This window comes from Bactrocera latifrons, unplaced genomic scaffold, assembly GCF_001853355.1.
Source record: "Bactrocera latifrons isolate USDA-ARS-PBARC rearing strain unplaced genomic scaffold, ASM185335v1 scaffold_206, whole genome shotgun sequence".
NCBI classification, from domain to species: domain Eukaryota; kingdom Metazoa; phylum Arthropoda; class Insecta; order Diptera; family Tephritidae; genus Bactrocera; species Bactrocera latifrons.
The window spans coordinates 431,737-446,976 of NW_017535586.1; the positions used below are offsets into that span (position 1 = coordinate 431,737).

The 15,240-nt window shown below is 33.5% G+C and overlaps 5 protein-coding genes across 6 annotated transcripts; 3 read left to right on the plus strand and 2 right to left on the minus strand.

The window, feature by feature from the left end:
- Positions 1-315: 315 nt before the first annotated feature.
- On the plus strand, positions 316-2,287 carry LOC108968235 (FAD-dependent oxidoreductase domain-containing protein 1). The gene is made up of 3 exons (XM_018932143.1): positions 316-592; positions 662-962; positions 1,021-2,287. Exons 1-3 carry the CDS (start codon positions 329-331, stop codon positions 1,824-1,826), a joined length of 1,371 nt encoding a protein of 456 aa, XP_018787688.1. The 5' UTR covers positions 316-328; the 3' UTR covers positions 1,827-2,287.
- A 403-nt stretch (positions 2,288-2,690) lies between these two features.
- On the minus strand, positions 2,691-6,315 carry LOC108968236. 2 transcript variants are annotated; one of them, XM_018932145.1, is made up of 5 exons: positions 5,976-6,315; positions 4,451-4,554; positions 4,246-4,362; positions 3,607-4,082; positions 3,135-3,540 (listed from the first exon to the last, which is right to left on the minus strand). In XM_018932145.1, the coding sequence occupies exons 2-5, from the start codon at positions 4,550-4,552 to the stop codon at positions 3,135-3,137; spliced, it is 1,101 nt and encodes a 366-aa protein (XP_018787690.1). In that variant the 5' UTR covers positions 4,553-4,554; positions 5,976-6,315. The 2 variants fall into 2 exon arrangements, with proteins under 2 accessions (XP_018787691.1, XP_018787690.1); XM_018932146.1 differs by lacking the exon at positions 5,976-6,315 and having other exon boundaries at positions 2,691-3,540; positions 4,451-4,552.
- A 5,403-nt stretch (positions 6,316-11,718) lies between these two features.
- On the plus strand, positions 11,719-12,723 carry LOC108968215 (DNA-directed RNA polymerase I subunit RPA12). The gene is made up of 3 exons (XM_018932101.1): positions 11,719-12,193; positions 12,274-12,493; positions 12,559-12,723. Exons 1-3 carry the CDS (start codon positions 12,076-12,078, stop codon positions 12,581-12,583), a joined length of 363 nt encoding a protein of 120 aa, XP_018787646.1. The 5' UTR covers positions 11,719-12,075; the 3' UTR covers positions 12,584-12,723.
- LOC108968214 (zinc finger protein 330 homolog) lies at positions 12,585-13,743 on the minus strand. The gene has a single exon (XM_018932100.1). The coding sequence runs from the start codon at positions 13,630-13,632 to the stop codon at positions 12,715-12,717; it is 918 nt and encodes a 305-aa protein (XP_018787645.1). The 5' UTR covers positions 13,633-13,743; the 3' UTR covers positions 12,585-12,714.
- Positions 13,744-13,843: 100 nt separating this feature from the next.
- Positions 13,844-15,140, plus strand: LOC108968213 (tRNA selenocysteine 1-associated protein 1). The gene is made up of 2 exons (XM_018932099.1): positions 13,844-14,063; positions 14,126-15,140. Exons 1-2 carry the CDS (start codon positions 14,025-14,027, stop codon positions 15,128-15,130), a joined length of 1,044 nt encoding a protein of 347 aa, XP_018787644.1. The 5' UTR covers positions 13,844-14,024; the 3' UTR covers positions 15,131-15,140.
- Positions 15,141-15,240: the final 100 nt, after the last annotated feature.

Here is a 15,240-nt window from a genome sequence, read left to right on the forward strand (position 1 = left end):
ATTAAGCGAATTAAGCGGTATTATATTTTATTACATAGTTGAGGGAGCAAATATTATGACTGGCTTTTCCTACTGGGTATATATGAATGCATAAATCCTAAGTGTCGTATTTTTTAGTTAAACTTAATTGTATTGTTGAATTATTCAAATAAACACATATGAAAGTATTGTTATATAAATGTGAGCATCCACAAATATATATGTATGATATGCATTGTTGTTAAACAATTTGATAAGATATCAGTCAATTCAATCTCCACGCTATCTCTCTTCTAAAACTTGCGTCTTATTTAAACTTTTCCACACCACTGGATAATTAGATGTTTCTATGATGTCGAAGTACGCGCACTTAATCAGTTTTGGAATGCGGACTCACTTGCCATCGGAGATTCTTCGTTCGCTCTCAAGGATAAATGCGGTGTATAAAGGAAGCCATGGTTTCATTAGTAAACGATTGATGAGTGTTCAATCGCATCGCAAATGTAATGTGGTAGTTATAGGAGGAGGAGCTGTGGGATCCTCTACAGCGTTTTGGTTGAAAAAGCGTGCCAATAGAGACCTCAGCGTCATTGTTCTTGAACGAGATCCAACTGTGAGTACTTTAAATTGTATTCTTACAATTCTTTACGTAAATATAGAGATATTCCCCTTTATAATTTAGTACAAAGAAGCGTCCACCGTGTTGTCTGTCGGTGGCGTTCGGCAACAATTCTCCTTACCTGAAAATATTCAAATGTCTTTATTTGGCGCCGAATTCATACAAAATTCAACAAAATATTTTGGCGATGTGGACTTGTGTTTTCGTCCTCATGGTTATCTAGTTCTGTGCTCTGAAAAATGTGCCCAAACTTTGAAAGAAAACTCCAAGTTGCAAAATGAACTGGGCGCTCGAAATGAACTATTATCACCATCTCAACTAATACGGAAATTTCCATGGCTTAATACTGATGACGTAGCATTGGGTATTAGAAATATATACCAAAACTACTTGACGTATTTTTTACTTTTCTGTATTTTTAGGGTGTTATGGGTTCGAAAACGAGGGATGGTTTGATCCATGGGCACTTTTGGGAGGCTTTCGTAGTCGAGCTAAAGAGTTTGGGGCTGAGTTTCTGCATGGTGAAGTTCTCAGTTTTGATATCTCTAATAATTCAGAAACACTGAATTCAGTGAAGGTTAAAGCCAAAACCAATGAGACTTGCGTTGTCGACTTCGATGTTTGTGTTTTGGCTGCTGGTGCCCGTTCAGGTCAAATAGCCCGTCAGGCTAATATTGGCACAGGGACAGGTGCATTGTCGATACCATTGCCCGTTGAACCACGAAAACGGTTTGTTTATGTTTTTACTACACAGGGAGACAATGCACCCGGTCCAGGTACACCTTTAACTATCGATCTTGATGGCACATATTTCAGACGAGATGGCATGGGGAGTAATTTTATTACCGGCCGAAGCCCATGCAATGAACAAGCCGAACCACCAGTTACCAACTTGGACGTAGATCATGAATTCTTCGAGACATATATATGGCCAACTTTGGCGAAGCGTTGCACTGCATTCGAATCGATTAAAGTTTGCGGTAGTTGGGCCGGATATTATGAGTATAATACGTTTGATGAAAACGGTATAATCGGGCCACACACTTACTACAAGAACCTTTTAATGGCAACGGGTTTTAGCGGCCATGGTATTCAACAATCTCCGGCAGTGGGACGAGCTATTTCGGAGTTAATATTAGATGGTAATTTTAAAAGTATTGATTTAAGCCGTCTTGGATTCGATAGGATTGCGACCAATAGAAAAATGTCTGAATCAAACATATACTAATCTTATAAATGAAACTGTGTAGTATTCCGGTATATAATCGAATATCTGATACACCAGCGAGCATCCATACACAGTAATATGTAAATTCCATGTGATATGAATTTTCACACGGAAACCACTCACAAATCTATTCTTTAGAGCTGCCTAATGCTGAACGTAAAACCGTAAAAATACATATACACGATACAAATTTTTTTGTTTTATATATTTGCAAAGAAATTAAATGGAATTAAGATTGGAAAACAAATTGTGTGCACATTCATACATACGTAGAGTTCTAAATTATGCTGTTTTGTTTGCTTTTGTTTTTCTATTTTTTTAATTATGTATTTCTAATACAATTTTTCTTTATAAAATATGTAATATGTGTAAAATTAATTCTTAAATCGTTTTAATACTCTTGTGCTTGGAAATTGCCGTGTGCTCATTAAGGAAAATGAAATATATTATTAGATAAACAATTTTTTGACAATTTGCTTCGCATAAGCCTTCAATCAGGCCTTAGTTATATTTATAATTATATGTATGTTTCCAATCGGTTGTTACACCTAATTTACATATGTATGTGTAAGTTTGAGACATACATATGCATATACACATATAATATATATATTTCTAGCTATAGCAGGCGTATTCATTATTAGGAAGATGAATTAAAGAACTACAAGCATACTCACATACATATATACATAAGTATATGTGAATGTGTCCTTAATATCATGGAAGTCCTAACCGCAAACAATTCATTATTTGCTCTTACTTCATACATACACATGCATAAACATACATATGTACATACATACAATTAATCAGTGTTTTTTTTTTTGTTTTTGTAAAAGCATTTTAGCAAAATCTTTTAAAATAATTTTTATCGATCCGTTTATTATTTGTATACACTATTTATGTATATGTAGTATATCTTTTAAATATTAATATTGTATGGTTTTTGCGAGTGCACTAGCCCCTAACTACCAAATCCGTATAAACATATGTATTTACATAAACAATCAAATACATATGTACAGTATTCATGCCAGTTTCCGTTTCCGTTTCCTTCTCTTTTATCTGTTATCCAATAAGCTGAAAATACAAATTACATCAACATACCATTGTCTCCCTGTGCACTCATTCCTTATAAATTTCAGTTGCATGGTTGTAAGTATATAATATGTTCGTGGAGTTTTTCTGTATTTTAGCATTTGGAATAGTTTTTTGTTAGTTTCATTTCTTATCTTATTACCCGACCTTTCCCTAATCGGGGTTCTCCTCAACACTTAAAACTTATTTCATTCGTGTTCGTTTAATTTTTTATTTATCCTCTTCGATACCCTCGTCCATTGCAGCTTTTACGTGGGCGGTACACATTTCCTCCTTACCAATATCACATTTTTCAGCTAACATATCCTCTATGCCTTCATCGACTGGTTGATTTTCTTTGTTAGCCTCTGTGTCATAATCTGCCGTTGTTGATGAACCCTTAGCATTGCCAACACCATTAGTCGCAGCTTGCGGATTTGGCACTGGCTCTTCCTTAAAGATATCATCTGTTAGGTCAGGAGTCATTTTGACTCGACATGTTTCATACGCTTTAGTAAATCCTAACTTTGTATAAAGATTTCTAGAAGCATCATTTTGTGGACGTATGACGACAAACGGCGAATAACCACGTTCAATAACAAGTTTAGTAAGAGATCTAGCAAGTCGAATTCCATAGCTAATTTTGAAGAGAATAACACATTCATAAATATCTTATTGAATATTATTTGAGTAATGTTCCTACCCTTTGCGACGGTACTCTGGACGTGTTTGCATTGAGAACATTGCTCCATAATAAGAATGCACCATCCATGCGGCTAATTCATTGGTATCCTTACGAAATATTCCCAACCCGGGCAGTACTTGCACTAATATCTCGAATACTTCTATGCGTTCAATCTCGCTGGCCGGATACAAATCGTGTATAGCTTTTACATCCTCAGCAGTAAGTGGACGCATTTCTGCATCATCAGGCAATTCCTCCAACTCTAGATCCGTATTCAATTTATTACACACATAAATGTCGCCTTCGAGTCTCTCCATTACACCAATTGTCGAATAAAAGTCATCCAGACGATTCATGATAGCAATATGCGTGAAATTCAGGTACAATGGCTTTTTCCAATCGATAAGGATATCTTCGGTCCGCATCAGATCGACACATTCGATTTGTGTTGAGGGACAAAATATACCAAAGCTTTGATAGATATTGTTGTTGGGCTAATTAAATACAGGAAAAGAAACATTTTTAAATATTTACCCATGTGCAATAATTGGCGAGAATCAATAATAAATATGGTATGCATAGGCATGCATGTAGGTACCTTAGAAGGACGAGCCCTAAAAAAATGAAATAACAATTTATATGCAAAATCATATATACCGTAAGCGTGCATCCTGGAAAATGTAATATTATTGGCTTCTGCGGCCATTCTTTCGAAACATAAAAGTAAAAGTCCCAAACACGATCATTCAGGTACGTTTTAATGGTTTGATGAAACTGAAATAGACCAATTGATTCGTTACTAGTTCAGATACGATACTCAAGATTTATCTAAGCCAAATATTTGTGTAAATTATTAGCTTACCTTTAGTGATTCCGGTATGTATCTTTCCAAATACTCCAAAATTTCTGGAAGCTCAGATTCTTGTACCAAACGAAAATGTTTACCTTCAGGAATGATTTCCATTTCTGAAACAAAGTAATAAGGAATCATGTATTTACAAGAATTTTTGAAAGTAACCTATACAGTTAAGTGTTTTGATTACAACGTTTGTAAAATACATACATACATATATTAATTCTTGCATATTAATTTTTATGAAGGAAAATATAAAATTTACGATGTGAACCAACTAGTGTGGCTCTCAAAATCGATAATGGTCAACTTTTTAATATACATATAAACATTTGCGCGTGTAGTAATGTGCCTATTGTATGCTGGTGCAGTACTCCTCAGCGAAATTAGTAAAAAAAATATAAATAGTTTACAATTAAATTGTATCATGAAATTTAATTGCACAAATTCAACAACTATTAAAAATGGAACACTTTTGCATAAATATGTATATGGAAATAAATATACATTTCCTGTTAATTAATGTTAATTGGCCGATATTACTTTTCTGACTAGTGTTTAGTTCCAACTAATTAAGCCAACATCGGCAAATAAATTATTTTCAGCAAGATTATTATTACAAACAAAACATTACTTTCAAAACATCAACGGTATATGTATGTACAAAATAAATAAATCCCATCTAAGGGAAAGGATTCTGCACTGTCGCACATAAACACATTTGTGCGTTAGTTCTTTCTAAGGATATATTACATACCAGTGCACCGCTATATTTTTGCACGAGAGATTTTTACACATACATAAGTACATTTATGTGTATGTGCATTAGGACAAAATCAGTTGTGTTGAATTAAAATGAATAGCATGTTCCAATTCTACGTGAACGCTAAGCAAACAAGTTGATTAAAACAGAACTCAAACACGTCAAATCTTTTATCTTATGCGACGTTTTAGGAAGATTGTTTTTTTTTTTTTTTGAAAACGAAAAAAGCAAAAAAACAGTTGACAGTTGACAGTCGTGATAACTACATAAGTAAATATCCTTGTCACTATAAAGGGTGAAATCTGAAATTTATCCAAAATTGTAGAAAAATACTTTTCTGACTTTGTCGTTCAATATTTTATGTTTAAACGTATAATATATATTATATAATGCATATGCCTATATACTTACGTATGTACATATATATTATATATTTTTAATTCGCAAATATTTTATAGTTCACATGGCTAATTCAATAATTTTGGGATATTCTGGAATTACAATGATAATTTTTGAAATATTTCATTTTGATGACAAACACTATTCCTTTGCAAACAAAAATATAAATATAATATGTTATGAATGTATTCATAAATTCTCAAGATAAACCAACAGGCAGGCACAAGTGTCTTGAAAAAGTGAGCAGATGCAGATAATATTGAATTAGCTGGCCGAGAAAGTGCTAAACATGTACTTATGTGTGTGCTTTTAAGCACATTTGCATTTGTAACATACTTGTACATTTATAAAAATATACAGAGAGGTACTTACAAACAAATAAAGTCGCACACTTATGTAAAGATATACTTCCGATTGTTTCTTCTAATTATTTAATTCGACTTAACGAATTTACGTTGGAATCGCTATATATTTTGTTTTGAAATTTACAGTGATTTTCTTATTTGTAAAGACGCGTAGAGGCGGTTAATTTTGTGTTGTATTATTTAAATTTACTTTTAGAGGAGAGTGTAATTATTAAATTAAGACAATCACAGATTTTAAATGTTTTTTTGTTTTTATTAAGAGTTTTGTTAAATTAAGAATTTGTTGAATTAACTCAAGAATTTCTTGGATTATTATTTTGATAAAATATTCAATGTTTTTGTTTTTATTTATCCTCCGTTATTTGTGCTTAGAAAATATGTTTTTATTTTTTTTTTTNTTTTTTTTTTTTTTTTTTTTTTTTTTTTTTTTTTTTTTTTTTGAATTTGTATGTTTTATTTGGGTTGGCCTAGTTAGTTGGAGATGACGGGAGGCGAATCTGGTATCAAGTTATATAAATTAAATATGAATTTAAATTTCTTCAAATAATAGCTGCTATGTATAAATTACTCATTTCTCAGTTAAGTAATTGTTGATTAATTAATAACCTGGCGTTTTAGAAACAAGTTTGGGAGACTTGGATAGTTTGATCCAGCGGATATCACGCTTGCGTTGCCCCCCGGAGCACCTCCACTGGCCAAACCCCGTTCAAAATCAAATTATTATTTTAGAATTTCCACGGTTACTTATCTATAAACACAAATATTTAGCGCTTGTAGTATTAATGTCTTTTCAATAAATTCGTAAATACAGAGCACGCTTTTATTATTATTGATTCCTGGTCACATAGTACACATAGATTTGAATGTATGCGTATAACCGCGATTATTACTTAATATAAAAGCCCGGACAAACTTGGAGTACAAATTTTAATGGTTCTCTTGTGATGACCGATTGAATCGGCTTCTGACTATAGTTTTTTTATCGTATTCGTATTGTGTTATAATTGTTGTAACAGCTGCTGATGATGCGTTGTTGTCACCGTCGTTGTTTCTGTACGTTTTTAAAATTATGTGTGATTTTTGCTGATATGCATTGGCGAGCAACCGCCTCGCATATGGTAGGTATGTACGTGGTTAGTCACTCGATGTGGAATTTGTTCGTACGAGACTCTGTTAATCGCGTTTTTCTTTTCCGAATTCTCGTGTGGGTTTATTGAATTTTCAGCGCTTCGAACTTAACAACATTGAGAGATTTGAAAGAAATATTTGCAGACTGACAATCAATCGATTTTTAATTCACTTTCTTTTTAACCGTGAAAATGCAGAAGCTACTTTTCCAAATTCCTCTTACAGGACAATTGATTTTTAAATTTATCCAAATATTGTGACTCATTCAATGCCACAACAACAAAATTACTTTTATTTTCTGAAGACAATATTGATAAGTATATTCCAGCACTCTTCAATCTCAGATAAATCCTTCCGGCAATGCAATTTTATAAGGTGGCTTAATTTTCACAAAATTGGAGAATTTATTGAAAAAACTGATGTTCTTTTATTTTCCAAGTATAGAGGTGTTTGGGACTTCTTGCACTTCTTACTGCCGAATCAATTGTAAACTCTTGTGGCGAATGGCGACGGTCTCGAACTGTTTGTTTGGCAAGGAGCAGATGATGCATTTAGGCTCTTTGTTGTGTCGGACGATTTCATGGCGCTGCAACATTAGTTGCTACATCGCTGTTGCGCTCTTCTCTCGCGTTTGTTCTTACTCGTTGTTGTCGTTCATGACACTCCTACTGTTAGTTACAACATTATAACCAGAGAAAGCCGGTAGTTAACATACATTCACACATCAATGGAATATACTATAATAATACATATGTATTTATAAATGCAGTGCATGTCATGTGTAATTCTAAAGTGGTAGAACGGAACCAAATAACTTGGCATTATTCGGTGACGGTGCTCCGCTCTGTTGTAGTGATCGAAACAATATTTTTTTACTTTAAAAGAATAGTACATATTAATTTTGAAGAATAGTACATATTATTAATGTATCCTTACAGTGCTGACCAACCTGCATGTTTTTTATTTGGATTTATATGCATAAACATACCTGCTCTATGAATGCGATTTTCATACTCTAATAGGGTGGATTATTTCTGGTTTTACTACTGCAGCAATGTCACTGTGAGTGAATTTGTTTTTTCGAATTTATTATAGGCATGCAACAAGATAAACTACAATTTCAAATCCTTAACAGCCACTCATATGCCACAACAATTGAAGTTAAACATAAAAAAACACAGTTACATAGTTAATTTATTATAAAATTAACTTTTATGGCTTCATATATTCAAAATTTCACATATTTACTTACGTACATATTATGTATTGCTTATGTGGATATTCTAATATATGTACATACATACATATAAGTATATTTTGCACGCACCAACGTAGAACTATTGATATTTTGCAAAATTACACCCTGCATCCTTGAGTGTGCGCGTTGAGGAAGACTGCTCTTCAATATCATAGAGTATTTATGCTCTCCCAAATTCGCAAAATATGCGTTTTAATGTATATACATACATAAGTGTTTCGTATAGTTGAAGCACTGCATTCAACATTGAGAACTCTGCTCACCATACTCCCTAACTGTTTTTGCACACTTGGAGGTGCCTGCATTGGCGCAAGCATGAATCAGCCGAATTTGGCACATGTTTTTGCAGTTGTTAGGTACACCGATTTGTTTATAGTATGCATAACGCATGAATTTTCGCAAGGTACTCATAAGGGCAAGTACTTGCTATTGGTGTAACTTAAAAAAAAACATTCGAAAGTACATATGTACATACATACATATGTATCTGTGCCTAACGTTTACGTTTTCTCGAATTAGTTGATATACAAATGTAAATGCATAACTTTGAAAAGAGTTTCCATCACATATGTAGTATCTATAAATAAATATAATAGTTGCTCACGTTTTTTTTTAAATAATAGACGAAGTTGGTTTTTGGTTTTCGAGTTTTGCCTAATATAATTGTGTTTAAATTTTTACGCACATTAAAATCGAATTTATTGGCTACACATGAATGTACTCTGTATGCATATAAATATTAAACGTATCTTCCATATTATGAAAAATCAATCATAATATTGCATCAAACATACCGATATCCTCTGTCTGAAAACGAGCAAAAATTACCGCTCTTCAAATAGAGTGGTGTACATTCGGCCATAACCATAATTAGAACTATGGCAATTTGGTTTAACTGTACCGGTATGTTCTTAAGTCAATGTTAAGATATGCATTAAAAATATTAGTATGTGGATCTTCACGTTTATCAAGAATCAGAAATACAAGAGCATATGGGTGACAATATCTTATTAAATAGCAATTTCATATCTCTCTCTCCACTGTGGGAGCCTTGTGCTTTGTATAAATATAAAATTCGCGGTTTTTAGCCCAACCCTCTCAGCAATCTCTCACTTTGATTGTTATTCGGAGTCTTTTAGAAGATAAACTGTAATCAGAGAAATCATGCTATTCTACAAGTTCTCTTTGGTTAAATATTAATACACGTGCAAATGCACGTCTATATGTTTGTATATAAATACATATACACAAAAACAATGTATAAATTAAAAAATTATGAAATAAAAGAATTTTTTATAAATTCATGTTCAAAATCTGTCTTCTTTCTCAAGCATTGATTGCAATAATAATACATTTAAAGAAGCGTGTATATTATGCATTATGTATGTATGTACATATGTATATTTATTTGCACATGCATGACACATATTTGGGTAGCCGCTTTCTTTGGTACTTTCGATACTCCATACCAGAGTTCGACTTTCGGCAAAAATGAAGACGGTCTTGTTATTCTCAAAACTCTTAACCTAAGGAGTCAATTTGCAAATAATATTGGGTTTATTCCAATTATTGCTGATTTAAGAAGCATATTAATATTTACATTATAAGCCCTTTCCCATTATTTATTTCACAGCCACTATTCGGTTTGTTAAAAGCCGCCAACGGTTAGTTTACTATTCTGCTTTGTGAATAAAATTGATTGCGTTATGTACATATTTGTAATTGTTTGTCCCCAGACATATGTACATACATGTGTATATGAACGTACATACCTACATACATTCAAACCTGACGCTTTAGCCGACAAAAACGTGATAGAAATATATACATACATACGAATTTAAGGAGTGCAAAAATAGCGATGTATATGTACATACTCACATACATATATACAAATACAATTATAAAATGTTCTTTCTCAGCTTTAAACAACTACCCCGTATTTTTTGATTGATCCAAAGCCACTAGCACTACAACCTCTAGTGTTCGCGACCTTGACGTAAGTAAGTAATACAAATACAAATGTAGTTACATTTGTCAATGAGTCATCAAAATTTGGTCAGTGTCGCAGAAATCTCAATCGCCTGCATACATATGCATATGTATGCACATACATTCAAAGCGCGGTCATATGCGAAAACAATACGCGACGATATAAATTGAATCCTTGGTACTCATTTATTCAATAACACACTCAACATGTTGTTGTTGGCTTTCTTTAAATTCACCATTCGTGTTTATGAAGGTGAATAGAATAAAGAGACCAGAGACCCCTAGGTGGGCATTTTATATAGTTTTTTTTGTCTTTTCTCTCATGATGTCATGTATTGGTTGATACGGTTTTTAAACTTTTTGGAGGAGTTTAATTTGCCTCAATAATCGTTTATAAAAACAAGTCGACATTCTTTTCTTCACTTTCAGTGAATTGGAGAATCAGTGGTATATTTAAAGGCAGCTGGTTTTACTGCTGCTTATTTTGATCCACACTAAATTAAAACTTAAAAGAAGTATCATGGCGACGTTTAAAAGCTTACAACATTTATGTTATTTTAACTAAAAGGCTCACAATATGTGCATATATAACGTCATGTAAAATGCAAAATAATGTAACAACATTTTCGAAAATTTACAGTGGCGTAAATGAAACACGATATGAAATGGAACAAGAGTGAAAAAAATTTTAATATTGGTTATAACTGGTTCATATATGAGCGCAGAACCTGAAAATGTTGGACATATGTAATATTATGTATGTAATTTGATGTAGTGAATCGTAATCAATAAGATACTCAATTTCGAATTTTTTGATGATACGTTATTTTGTATTTTAGGTGACGATAAGTAATTAGGTACATATACAAACAAACAAAAGGATTATTGATGTAAAGTTCATGGTCAGTTGGTGGAACAAGTTTTAGCGCAATTACTAACGACAGTAACACTAAGTGACTCATCTCTCTGCAAACAAAATTTATAAATACATACACATTGCATACCTACATACATACATATGTAGATTCAAATGTGTAAGTATGAACATCTCTGTCATAACGTCGAAATACCATTCGAAAATACATACATAAATAAAACTACGTATTATTTTTAATTCATAAAATATATACTTTGGTTCTATTAAAATTTTATTTCCAAAACTTTCAATGCCTCGTATTCTCTCTCCTTTTTTTCATTTTTTAAAACTATTGGGAATTCCTCAAAAAAAGTAGTGATTAAATTTTAATTCCATTTCATGTTTTTAAATTTCCAAGTTTTAGGGAAATGATGCATGCTAAAAATAATATCGCTTTATTAAGAGTTCATTTTTCGCAATATAGCCTTTTAGGCGCAGGCAACAATTAAATTACAAAATTGTAATATTTTAATCCATGTTGCTAAATTTGGCATCGAATTAAATTTCAATAAATCAAACCTTTGGCCCTTTCTTTCGTAACCTACTAACCTAATTTATGCTAAAAATTTTATACCAGTGGTCCCATTCGACATATTCAGCGTTCTTTGCTTTTCGTTTCAGAATAGTAAAACTTCTTTATCGGCTTTATCTTTTAAATACTTCAAACTATTGTGATCTATTGAGGCCACAATCAGAGAACCGGAGAACGTATATAATTTACGTTCTCTAATAAAACTGACAATTTCACATGTGAGCTCTGATGAAGTGATAGTTTATGGTCTGTAGTGTAATCAAAACATAAATGTAATAAATATGGAGACATTCAACTCACATCCCGGCTTTTGTCCAGTATGTGGATCCATTCTTCCTCAGTTAAATACAGTAGGATATGTTGTATGTTACAATTGCAAAAAGGAATTTCCCCCTGACGGTAAAATATTTTGTGAATTTATAGTGCTTTCAATCTACAAAGTGTATATTTGGAACTAATTTTGATAAATGAATTTTTAGTTTTTGGATCAGAAGACGTTGAGTACACTATACACTTTAACAGTTACAATCCAGAAAAGGTATTTGACAAAACTAAAAGCTACCCAGATGATGAGGCAGAAGGGCCGGTTGTTGAACGCAAATGTCCAAAATGTGGCAATATGCAAATGTCTTATGCGACACTACAGCTGCGTTCTGCTGATGAAGGGCAAACTGTGTTCTTTACATGCCTTAGGTGCAAGTATGTGCAATATTTATATAATATATATTAAAATCGAAGAGGAAAAAAATAATTTTTTTTTGCAGGTTTAAGGAATCCGAAAACTCATAACTTCGATGGAAGTTTTATACACTATATGTGTTTTAATTTAGGTTATTTCATTGCACTATTTGCACTACATATACAATTTATTTATAGTAAATGAAAGTTCAATAAAAAACGCTATGTCGCATTTCTTGTGACTATTTATCTTTCTCTTGTTCTCCTTCCTGCGATTCGTCACTATCCTCTTCTTCTTCGGTATCCTCATCACTGTTTTCGTAATCATACTCGTCTTCGTCACTTTCATTTTCCTGAGAATAACTGGAGCTGGCACCTGCACCATAAGCACCTCCGCCGTAATATGAAAATCCTCCATATTCGTCATCGCTATCTACTGGTGCCCCCTGTTGTTGACGTCCAAACTTATGAGATCTCGTTGACATGCTCAAATCTTTTGTGACGGAAGTTTCATAATTACATTTCGGACATGGAATGGCTTTATTCTTTTCATATTTGAATCCTTTCCTTCGCACGTGATCTTCACAGTAACAAGTTTTGCAACGCAAGCAAGAATACTGACCTAACCGGTTACAGCTCTGGCATTTGAAATTCTCCGATTCCAAAACTTGGCATGACGCTTGGTGCTCAAATTGGTCATCTTCGCATAAAAATCCATCACAAAATGAACATTTGAAAATGCGACCACCATGCTCCCACACTCCTCGCTCGCATTCGAGACAAATTGCATTTTGCAGAGGACAAGTGCAGGCATGTGTTTGAAGGCACTTCCTTCCATGACACACCCAAGCTTCACAGAAATCACAAATCGCCCCGACCATACCAAGACCAGTGGTATATACTCCAGGATGTTTTACAACACAGTCGCCAGTTTTCAGCATGCATTTTATCTTTCCACATTGAGCACATATTGGTAAACGTTGGAGGCTCTGGCAAAAGTAGCAAAATGCTCTACTCTTCTGCTTTTTATCACACTTTTCACATTCCATTGGTGCATTGCAGGGCATATCAGCAAGTGGTACTTCACGATTCCTTATCTCTTTAAGACGCAATTTTTGCTTTTCAGCTTTCTTCCTTTGTCCAGTTTTCTTTTTCGGCATTTTAAATTCTTCACTTCCACAAAACCTTAAATCACTCCAAATGCCACCTGAGCAAGTTTATCTAACAATCCATTTACCAGTGTTGACAACTAAACTTTTTTAAAAATCTTCACCTTTTCTTTGGCTAAAATGACAGCTAGAATCTATTGTGAATTGTTGCATCGAAAGAGATAATCAAAATGTCACATGTTGACATCTACGACACCGACGAGAACAGATTTATGTTATAAACAGAGAACGTCAAAAATATTGTTCGTTATTGGTGTTGTTCATTCTTAAAGATTTCGACGCTATAAACTTTTGATCTATAATTTAATATATATATATATATATATATATATAAATATTTATTGTCCCACTTTGTTTTGGGGAAAGGACTTAATAATACCAATATGTCGTCATCTGTTCATTGTCAATTGTGGATGGGTAGTGTAAGTAAAGCATTATTAACTTAGAGCATTTCTCTATATAAGCGAATTTTAAATAATTTTAGTTGGAGCCGTACATGACGGAAAATTTCATAATAGCCGCTTTTCGTAAAATGGGTGAGGAGCCAACAACAGTCCGACTAATGAGGAACAAATATACTGGTGAACCGGCTGGTTACTGCTTTGTTAATTTTGCGACTGACGAAAGTGCAATGGATGCTATGCATAAACTAAATGGTAAGCCCATTCCTGGAACTAATCCGATTGTTCGTTTTCGACTAAATAGCGCAAGTAATTCATATAAACTTCCTGGAAACGAGCGAGAATTCAGTGTATGGGTTGGAGATTTAAGCTCAGATGTCGATGATTATCAACTTTATAAGGTGTTTTCAACAAAATATACTTCTATAAAAACGGCCAAAGTAATTTTGGATAGTTCTGGGTTTTCGAAAGGCTACGGGTTCGTTCGATTCGGCATCGAGGACGAACAAAAGTCGGCATTGTATGATATGAATGGATACATTGGTTTGGGAACTAAACCAATAAAAATTTGTAATGCTGTGCCAAAACCAAAGAATGAATTAGGCGTTGCACTTGGTACAACTAGTAATTATGGTTATGGTGGTGTTGGTATTACTGGGACATCGACGACAACAGCGACAACTGCGGACTATTCTCAATACTATGATCCTACCAGCACTTATTGGCAGAACTATAATTCTTGGCAAGGATATTATGATCAGAGTGGAGCAGGGGCTATATCAGATCCCAACAGTGCATACTATCAACAATCAATAGCACAGTCTCATGCCAATCCACAAACATTGGCTCAACATGCAGAGGCGTGGAGTGCTCAGCGTGCGGCACAGTATGAACAACAGGCAGCAGCTACAGCTGCTGCTAATAATACAACTAATGTTGGTGAAGACGATGACTACGCTTTAGTGGAACACAAGTATACATTGGATATAGACAAGTTAAATCGGGAGACATTAGATGCAGATCGTCTATTATATGACGCTCTAGAGAGTTCAAAATGGCTCCCACTTGAACAGCTGGAAACATATTGATTTTTAAAGACAATTTTACATTTCTTAAATAAATTCGCGTACTTCTGATTCGATTAAGAAAAAAAAAAAAAAATTTAGGTAGAGGGTTTACTCAAACAAGTTATCAATGT